The sequence below is a fragment of the Lycium barbarum genome, chromosome 1 (genome assembly GCF_019175385.1).
Source record: "Lycium barbarum isolate Lr01 chromosome 1, ASM1917538v2, whole genome shotgun sequence".
Classification (NCBI taxonomy): domain Eukaryota; kingdom Viridiplantae; phylum Streptophyta; class Magnoliopsida; order Solanales; family Solanaceae; genus Lycium; species Lycium barbarum.
Window position 1 is genome coordinate 35030621 of NC_083337.1, and position 10164 is coordinate 35040784.

At 38.4% G+C, this 10164-nt stretch overlaps 2 protein-coding genes across 2 annotated transcripts; both read right to left on the bottom strand.

The window, feature by feature from the left end:
- Positions 1-1799: 1799 nt before the first annotated feature.
- On the bottom strand, positions 1800-2504 carry LOC132611095 (uncharacterized). The gene has a single exon (XM_060325509.1). The coding sequence runs from the start codon at positions 2502-2504 to the stop codon at positions 1800-1802; it is 705 nt and encodes a 234-aa protein (XP_060181492.1).
- A 3231-nt stretch (positions 2505-5735) lies between these two features.
- LOC132611106 (uncharacterized) lies at positions 5736-6665 on the bottom strand. Its single transcript, XM_060325518.1, has 2 exons — positions 6239-6665; positions 5736-5995 (listed from the first exon to the last, which is right to left on the bottom strand). The coding sequence occupies exons 1-2, from the start codon at positions 6663-6665 to the stop codon at positions 5736-5738; spliced, it is 687 nt and encodes a 228-aa protein (XP_060181501.1).
- Positions 6666-10164: the final 3499 nt, after the last annotated feature.

The following is a 10164-nucleotide window of genomic DNA, read 5'->3' on the forward strand; positions in this document are numbered from 1 at the left end:
CTATCTTCCAAACATCATGCTTTATTGCCTCCTCATAATTTTCTGGCTCAATACAGGCAAAGTTGCATCTTTGATAGATGTCACTCAACATTCTTCTTCCTCTTGGAGGTGGTTCTTCATCTTCTGGATCTGAGGTTTCTCCCCCTTGAGGGACATCTTCCTCTTCCTCATCCTCTTCTTGACTTGGCACATTTAAAGAAATGATAGAAGTATTCTCCACCTTTTTATCTTTCCAATTCCATGCTGTTTTTTCATCAAAAATGACATCTCTACTAACAACAAGTTTGTTAGTTTTGACATCAAGAAGCCTATAGCCTTTTGTCACATCACTATAACCAAGAAATATACATTTTTGGCTCTTTTCATCCAATTTTCTTCTTTTTTCAGCAGGTACATGAGCATAACAAATACACCCGAAAATTTTAAAATGACTTACAGAAGGTTTCATTCCACTCCAAGCTTCAACTGGTGTCTTATCTTTGAATGCCTTTGTCGGGCACCTATTGAGGATGTACACTGCTGTATGTACTGCTTCTGCCCAAAAATATTTTGGCAGCCCTTTCTCATTTATCATCGTTCTGGCCATTTCAACAATGGTTCTGTTTCTCCTTTCAAATACACCATTTTGTTAAGGAGTGTACCCTGCTGTAAGTTGCTTCTCAATGCCTTCATTTTTGCAATATTCTTCAAATTATCGACTTGTGTATTCACCTCCTCTGTCACTGCGAATGATTTTGATGCTGCAGCCTTTTTGCTTCTCAACAAAGGCTTTAAATCTCTTGAATGTAGAAAATGTTTCTGACTTTTCTTTCAAGAAATAAACCCAAGTCATTCTTGAAAAATCATCAATAAAAATTAGAAAGTACCTTTGGCTTCCCAGAGATGAAGTCTTCATTGGTCCACAAATGTCTGTATGGATTAGTTCCAAAAGTACACTTGCTCTCCAAGACTTCCTTTTTGGAAAATACTTTCTATGTTGCTTTCCCATAATACAACTTCCACATGGATCCCCCTCAGTATGTATCTCAGGAAGGCCTTGCACCATGTCTTTTTGCTTCAGAAGCTTCAAACCATGAAAATTCAAGTGACAAAACCTTTTGTGCCAAAGCCATGAATCATCTACAATTTCATTTTTGAATGCATTGTAATGAAGTTGTAAAGGAAAGTTTATTTTTATCATCTCTACTTCAACAATGACTTGATTTGGCTCAATATTATCATAAATTCTACAACAATTATCTCTAAACACAAGAGAATAACCATTTTCCATGAGCTGACCAACACTAAGCAAATTTTCTTCCAAGTCATGAACATAAAGGACATCATGAATTTGCTTACCGCTCCCTTTTCTGTTGATCGAAATGGTACCTTTACCTTTTGCATCAACTAAGGCTCCATTCCCCATTCTCACTTTAGAAGTGATGCTGCGATTAATTGAGAGGAAAGTCTTTTCATCTCCAGTCATATGATTGGTACAACCACTATCAACATACCATTCATTGCTTTTTGCTGAAGCATCAGATTAAGAAGCGTAGAAAAGGTTTTCTTCCTTTTCTTCCTCCTTTCCTTCACAGAAATTTGCTTGCTCCCGTTGCTTGTGCCTGCAATCCTTCTCAATATGGCCAAACTTTTTACAAAAGTTACATTGGGGCTTGCCTTTGTGCCAACATTTTTCTGCATTATGATTAGTCTTTTTTCAAATTTTACAAAAAAGACCAGTACTTTTCTCACCTTTTTCTTCAACCTTCTTAGTAGAGCCATCACAATCCTGCTTCTTTTTTGGATTGTACTTCTTTTTTTTATTGATTCTTTGAGAAATTTTGAGAATTCTCATTGGTTCTGGACTGGAAAGCCGTCTCTTTGGGTTGATTCTGACGAAAAAATCTTCGCTTCTCGTGTGCACGAAACGATCCAACTAGCTCTTTGATGGAAAGCTTAGAAAGATCTTTCGTCTCCTCAGTGATAGCAACAATATACTCATACTTTTCTATGACACTAATTAGAATCTTTTCCACAACTTGTTGGTCAGAAATTTCATCACCATGATTTCTCATTTCATTAACAATATTCATGACTCTTGTGCAATATTCATCGATTTTTTCAGATTCTATCATCTTCAAATTTTGAAACTCTCTTCTAAGAGTTTGAAGATTGATAGTGCGTACCTTTTCATCACCATACACGTCTGCTTCCAGAGACTCCCAAGCTTGCTTTGCAGTCTCACAAGTAGCAAATTTTGCAAAAAATGCTATTGAGACTCCCATCTGAATTTTGCTCAAAGCCTTTGCATCTTGACGACGCTTAGCCTCAAGATTTTTCATCTTTGCTACTGAAAGTTCACCATCGTCTTCTGGCTCTTCATAGCCATTTGCAAAAATAGTCCACAAACCTTCAGCTTTTAGATAAGTTCTCATTCTTATCTTCCAGTATTCAAAGTCATTTCCATCAAAAAATGGAGTAAGAACAACTGAAGAATCAGCACCATCATTTGTTTTAGATGCCATAACTTTTTTTCTCTTCACCTAATGTTACACCCCGTACCTCAGAGAAGCACTGGTTATATTTGAATGTAAGTATGTCGAGTTACGACTAGGTAAAACAACTTTGGAGTATGAGGAACGAGACATTATTAAGTATATTGTTTAAGTAAAGGATGATTATGATCTCGTAAGTCGTAATCGGAAAAGACTATTTTGAAACACAAGAACATGGCCATTATCATGTATAATAAATGATAAATATCATGTATGGAGAGTTTCAGAAGGTTTCGAGGTCAAGCAAATTGAAGAAAATAAGTTTGACGAAAATTTGAGAAATGTTGGGCAGATTTTTAGTCAACTTTGGAGGGGCATATCTCCTAGCATATTAGGAGTTTTAAGGTGTTTCAAAAGCCTAAAAGGAAGTTCATCGAGTCTAGTTTATAATGCAACAAACCTCTCATCGATAGGATATTGGAATAGAGAATTATAGACGTTACAAACTGAGCTGTCAACGCAGAAACAGGTCGCTACAGTACTGCTACAGTACCGCCGGCCCAACCCACTATAAAAGGGCTAAAACCCCCCATTTTCATCATAAAAAAAATGCTCCAATGTTCCAGAATTTTCAGCCATCAAAAGGGCTCTTAATCTCACATAAAAGTGAAGATTTTGAGCAAAATTTCAAGCTACGGAATATCAATCGAGGTCCGGGCAACGCGTAGGCGTGATTATAATTTCGTTTGGTGTTGGAGTTAGCTTGGGGACAAGAAAATGATGAAGATTTTGCTACCTTCATAAAAATAAGGTATGAATCATTGAATCTTTCTCTTTATCAACCTTGATTAAGGAATATTTGCAAGAAATAAAAGTTGTAGTTGTTGTGTTGTTGTTGTTGGCTTATGGATTGAGGTTTGAAGAGAATTTTGGATGAAAATATATATAATTATCTTGTAGAATGCTGAGGGTATTATTGTTGTTATTATTGGTATTAATTTCGGCTTCTTTACGGAAATAAAGTTATTAAATAGTCGTATCACAAGTTGGTTAGTTGAGAAATTTAGAAAAACATCGTGTGGGATGTTTTAGGAGATATATTGGCACGGATAATGGTATTGATGATGTTGGTATTTTTGTTGTTGATTGGTTGTTGATATTATGATTTCGGGCTAGGCATATAAACAGGGGAGATGCTGCCCGAATTTCGACAGAATCTAAAAGGAATTTTAATTAAAGTCTTGAGACAAGCATGATGACGAACCTAACAATGATATGAATGGTTGTATATGTAGATTACGAAGCTACGAATAATCTTAACTGAATTGTAAGACAGGAAGTAAGTTGGAAGTCGAGAAATTATTTTCCAGGTTGTTAAGGCTAGTCCCCTTCTTTCTAAAGGCATGATCCTTTCGTTATAAATCTTTGTGTCGTAATCATAATATCATTGGTTCCGCAAATGCTAGAAGTCCACGAATTTCGTGATCCTTATAATCTTATTGAGCTTCTAAAGGCATGATTTCGATACTATGGCTTCATAAATGTTTCCATATCTTCCTCGTTTTCAAAAGTTAAATGTTTACGACTCCAAGGAAAAATTCCTTTCCTAATAATTCATAGCTGTTTTCTCAAAATGCCGTATTTTCCAAACCAGAGATTTATGATTCTGTGAGCTCTTATGATAACAGCGATGAGCATGTTTTTACGACGATAATGATGATGTCAAAGATGTGGATATTTTCTATGATATGACGATGACGATTTTATGGCTAAAAGTCTCAAGTTATGAGATCAATGTTTTTATGAGATTATTTTATTCATAGAGATTTCCATGTACCTGAGCTTTACATTATTATGATGACTATGATGAGAGCGATTTTATGTTCAAAGGTTCCAAGTTTATGATTTCAATGACGATATGAGAATATTGAGCTATCTTTTGACCATTCTTAATTTTATTCATTGTTGTTGGTCTCACCTTATAATAATTGTTCCTTCAAGGTGAGACAAAGCGACGATGATTATTCCATAATATAATCGGAGGTTACCGACCTTACGTCACTCCGATGTACTCATAGCTTTTATTGGCTCTCATGCATGTTTTATATATATATATATGTATGTATTTTCTCACACCGCGCCGCGCTATAGTCGGCCGGGCATGACACGTAGATGTGCACACCACTGCAACGGGCATGTTATGATATCGCCCCGGACGCGGGCTAATGATGATAACACCGAGCCTTACTGGCCGGGCATGATACTATATATATGACACCGAGCCTTAATGGTCGGGCATGGTACTATGTATACGTATAGAAATGTGTTTTTGTTAAAAGGCTAAGCATGCATGACACCCGCCTTACGAGGCCTTCAGATGTACAGGTTATCTCTCTTATTCCTTGTTACTTTTCATATATGTGTTATGTTGTTACTCATGTCTTACATACTCAGTACATTATTGGTGCTGACGCCCCTTCTTGTGGGCGCTGCGTTTCATGCCACGCAGGTGTATACAGATGAGTAGAAGATATCGCTAGAAGATGTTCCAGCTGGATTGGCGAGCTCCATTTCTTTCCGGAGTGTTGCCGAGTCAGAGTATCTATGTTATGGTATATAAATTTATGTTAGAGACTTTGCAGACAGAGTCACGTATACAGTATGCCAGTCTTGTAAGCGGCTATTTAAGCCGATGTATCATTATGCATTACTTTACAGATTCATATGATTACAGATTTTATTTGATTCGAGAAAGACGAAAAGAATATTTTCGAAAAGCTTTCATTATGCGTTTCATTTCATGACTTAAGAGTCCTGTGAGATTATGAGTATAACGAGAACCAACGGGTTCGCTCGGCTCTAAGTAAGGGTCGGGTGCCCATCATGCCCTATCAGGATTGGGGTGTGACACCTAACCCCAGATTAAAACGAAAACTGCTCTTGATACCAATTTGTAGGAAAGAATAGGAAGAGAATATTTTTCTTAGAGAATGCTCAAGTTGTATTAGGCTACTTAAGGCCACTTGAGATGATTACAATCATCAATTACATCTCTATTTATACTACTCAAAAAACCAATTCAAAAGTCTTGCACAAATAACTAGATACATGTATTACAATTCACTAGATACATGTATCACAAACTTTTAAAAGGTTTCTTGAAAAACTAAGAGATAATATTGAAAGACTAAATGATATTCTTGAAACAATAAAGAACTCCTAGAAAATATAAAAGTCAAGGATAGTATCCTTGTGAATGCATTAATTCCAACAAAGCCTCTTTCTTCTATCTTTGATGATGCTATGGAAGAAAACAATGTTGGCATCACCTTCATGAAGCCATTTAACCTGAGCTTTCTGCCTTAAAATATTATCCTGAAACTTTATGAACTTAGTGAAATCGGCTCTAGCTTTAGCAAGGTTTTCCTCGATTTCATGGTTATTGTTAGTCAAAGAAGTTTCCTCAAGGTTTCTAATAAGTATTTCCAACCTTTTGGGTTCTTCAAAGATGTCTTCAAAAGCTGTTTTTTACCAGCCACTGAGGTTATGACAAACCTGCTTAATTTTCTGATGAAGAGAATACAGAGGGTTGCCAGTTTGAGTTTCATTCCAAGCCTGATGAATAACTGAAAGATAGTCCTCATGGTCAGTCCACATATTAAGGCAATTAAAATGCTTGATGCGCTATGTGTTGTTAGTATTGCAAGTGATAAGGAGTGGGGCATGATCAGAGCAGGTTTTTGATAAGTGAGTGACAGCAGTACCTCCAAAGCTATCAAACCATTTAGCATTATACACCAAGTTGTCTAACCTTTTCCATATAGTGTTGGGTGGATCTCTATAATCACTCCATGTAAATCTAGATCCCAGAAAACCACCATCTTGTAAGTTGCAATCAGAAAGACATGCTAAAAAGTCCAAACTCTCTTCAATTCTGCAGGGTCTCCCTCCTGTTTTCTCATCAGGTTTGGTGATGACATTGAAGCCACCCACCACTCCCAAGGAGCCTGTAATTCTTCCGGCAGTGTCTCTTAAGTCATCCCAAAGTCCTCTCCTCAAAGGCTCATCACATTTAGCATAAATAATAGTGATGTGGAAGGAGAGAGGGGATTGATATTTTTCATAAGCTAGTATGCTCCCATGTGTTGAGTCTTTCATGTACAGTATGCTCCTATTATTGTTAGCTTCCATATTTCCTCATACTCTTTACAGTACCATCTTTTAAGGTGTCTAGTTGATTGTTTATGTAAGTAAGATCGTTCCAGAAAAGTTGTTCTGGTAATGAGCCTTATATGCAGAAGAAGAGATTCTAAAGTTATAAGATGTTTGAATGTTTTACTCGAATGATTTCAAAGAACTACGATCATAACAAGCTATTTATGCTTAATGAGTCTCAGAAGGTTAAGGTAAGACTTTATGTTTGTAAAGTATTCGGTTTCCCACGTGGCTTTATGCAGGTTCGACCCCTTGTGGCTTATCTACATGTGTTATGCACAGAGGTCGTACTCGACAGATCTTATTATGGTGTGCTACACTATACGTGAGGACGTACTCGGCAGATCTTATTATGGCGTGCTATGCCACGCCTGAGGCCGTACTCGGCAACTAGTAGATTATAGCTAAGAGGATAAGAAGACTATATGTTGGGATTTTTTATGCGGTTGTGTGCAGGTCTTATTGATGTCTCTCTATATATATAATGCACAAGTTGAATGGTAACATCTTTTTTTTTAATGCTTGCCACTACCTTGTTCAGGATGATCCATGCTACTTATACATACGTATTGGTGTACTTATACTACACTTGTTGCACCTTGTGTGCAGGTATGGTTTGAAACTGTTGTTGAGTTCGTGCGAGTGTTTTGGAGATCTATCAGCGCTCTAGTAATGAGCTGCAACCTTGTTCATGGTAGCTTAGGGTCTTTTACTTCTATTTTGTAATTCAAACAGATTGGGTTGTATTATTCATACATGGGGTTGTATTCCTATTCCTAATAGCTCATGACTTTTGACGCCAGTTCTTGGGGTAATTATATTAGCTTCCATGGTATTTGGTTCCTTAATTATATTATTGTCTTTCATTTTGGTAGTATTTGTGTTGCATGATTCGCTTGTATTCATGTTGTATGCTTTACCTGACGGGTTGTGTTAGGTGCCATCACGACTTAAGAGGATATGGGATGTGGCAATTGTTTTTTATTTCATTTAAAAAAAGATTGACATATTCTATATTTGAAAATAATTTAACTTTAAATCTTTCAATGCTACTCCTTATAACACAAATTTTATGATGTTTAAGATGCAAGTTTTATAAATCTCTATTTCTTTCTTAAACTTCGTACCAAGCAAAACTACGTCATATAAATTAAAACGGCAGGAGTAGTAATTTATTTGAATTATATATTTAAAGTTTTTACTCAAAAATTTGTCCACATTCAGATATTGAAAAAAACAAGATGTCTTAGTTATCCAGTATTGATTTAGATGTAATACCTAATATTCATATGGATATTCAGCTTCAAACTTTTTAATCTTTATAAAAATGAATGTTAAGGGATTTACAACAAAATATCTTACGAGGTTGGAAATAATATACTACATTCTTCCTTTTTACTTGTCCGGCATGTATTATTTACTCCCTCTCTCTCTCTCTCTCTAGAAAATCAACCAAACACAACGGTCTTTTCCCATCCCCTCACTCCCACCCCCACCCCCCAACTCCGGTGGCCAGCAACTTTCCGGTGGGCTCCCTAGGTAAGTTGTCTCTCTCCTAGGGTTTGTGACAACCCTATACTCCTCTCTTCTCCTGCCTTCTTCCTCTTCTTTTCTCTTCTCTCCTCTCTCCTTCTCTCTGATCCGACAGATTCGAGCTCCCAGCCGTGAACAGTGATTCCGGCGTGAACAGTGTTTCAGCGTGAACAGGTTTTGTCTAACTGGAGTTGGTACCTCCAGTTTTTATTTTTATTGTTTATTTTTTAATTCTCTGTCTTTTGTCCTTGCAACTAATTTTAATTCTTGCACTACTTGTTTCGTTCTCGTAGTAGTAGTTACACTTTCATCTACATTATTGCTAACTTGTGTTTTAATATTGATTCCTGCCTGGTCGAGTAGTTTATATTTGCTTTACTGGCTTTGGTAGACGATAGTAGACTAGGGTCATGTTCTCGGACGGGGTGAGGGTTAGAAAGGGTAGGTGGGTTAAGGGAATCTCTAGTCTGCGAGTAGGGTCTTGGAATATTGGGACTCTAACGGGGAAGTCCATCGAACTAGTTAAGATTCTTAAGAAGAGGAGGATTAACATAGCTTGTGTCCAGGAGACTAAATGGGTAGGATCCACGGCTAAAGATGTGGATGAATATAAGTTATGGTTCTCAGGTAGGTCGAGGGATAGGAATGGGGTAGGCATTTTAGTAGATAATGACTTAAGAGAACAGGTGGTAGGGGTTAAGAGGGTTAGTGATAGGTTGATGACAATTAAGCTAGTCTTTGAAGGGTTTATTTTGCACATTATTAGTGCTTACGCGCCGCAAGCGGGCTTGGGTGAGGAGGTGAAAAGACGTTTTTGGGAGGATTTGGACAAGGTGATGGGAGGTATACCGTCCACTGAGAAGCTATTCATCGGAGGAGATTTCAATGGACACATTGGGTCAATTTCAGGGGGTTATGATGATGTGCATGGAGGTTGTGGTTTCGGGGACAGGAACGGAGGAGGAATTGCACTGTTGGATTTTGCAAAAGCATTTAGGCTGGTGCTAGCCAATTCGAGTTTCCCAAAGAAGGAGGAGCACTTGGTAACCTTTCGTAGTTCGGTAGCTAAGATGCCGATAGACTTTTTACTCCTTAGGAAGGAAGATAAAGGTCTCTGTAAAGACTGCAAGGTGATTCCGAGTGAGAATCTAACGACCCAGCATAAGCTCTTGGTGATGGATTTGGAAATCAAGATGAGGAAGAGAAAGAGGGTCTTGGATGATAGGCCCAGGATCAAATGAGAGAGTTTGACCATGAAAGGTGCCCTGGAGATCGGGGAGAAGTTAAGGGCTATGGGAGCCTGGAAGAGTAGTGGGGAGGCGACCGACATGTGGGATAGGACGGCCAGTTGCATTAGGGAAACAGCTAGAAAGGTGCTGGGGGTCTCGAAGGGTAGCCGTGGTCGGCACCGAGGGGACTGGTGGTTGAATGAAGGAGTTCAAGAGAAGGTGGAAGCAAAAAAGGTGGTGTATACGAAGTTGGTAGATAGCAAGGATGATGAGGAGAAGAGAACGAATAGGGAATTGTACAAGAGGGCGAGGAAGGAGGCAAAGTTAGCAGTTACGGCGGCAAAGACAACAGCTTTTGAACGCCTGTATGCAGAACTAGAGGACAAAGGCGGGGATAAGAAGTTGTACAGACTAGCCAAGGCGAGGGAGAGGAGGGCGCGTGACTTGGATCAGGTGAAGTGCATTAAGGACGAGGATGGCAGGGTACTAGTGGAGGACGCTCTCATTAGACGGAGATGGCAGTCATACTTCCACAAGCTCTTGAACGATGGTGGGGACAGAGATATTGTGTAGATTTGGAGTACTCTGAGAGGTGTCGTGATTTTGGATATTGTAGGAGTATAAAGGTTGAGGAAGTTAAGGGTGTTGTCCGTAGGATGAGTAGGGATCGAGCGACCGGGCCCGATGAGATTCCTGGGGAATTTTGGAAGACT

Coding starts and splice junctions, on each gene's coding strand:
- LOC132611095 (XM_060325509.1), bottom strand. CDS start 2,504: ATGGCATCTAAAACAAATGATGGTGCTGATTCTTCAGTTGTTCTTACT.
- LOC132611106 (XM_060325518.1), bottom strand. CDS start 6,665: ATGGAAGCTAACAATAATAGGAGCATACTGTACATGAAAGACTCAACA. Junction 5,996..6,238: donor ATGGTTTGATAGCTTTGGAG/GTACTGCTGTCA, acceptor GGTAAAAAACAG/CTTTTGAAGACATCTTTGAA.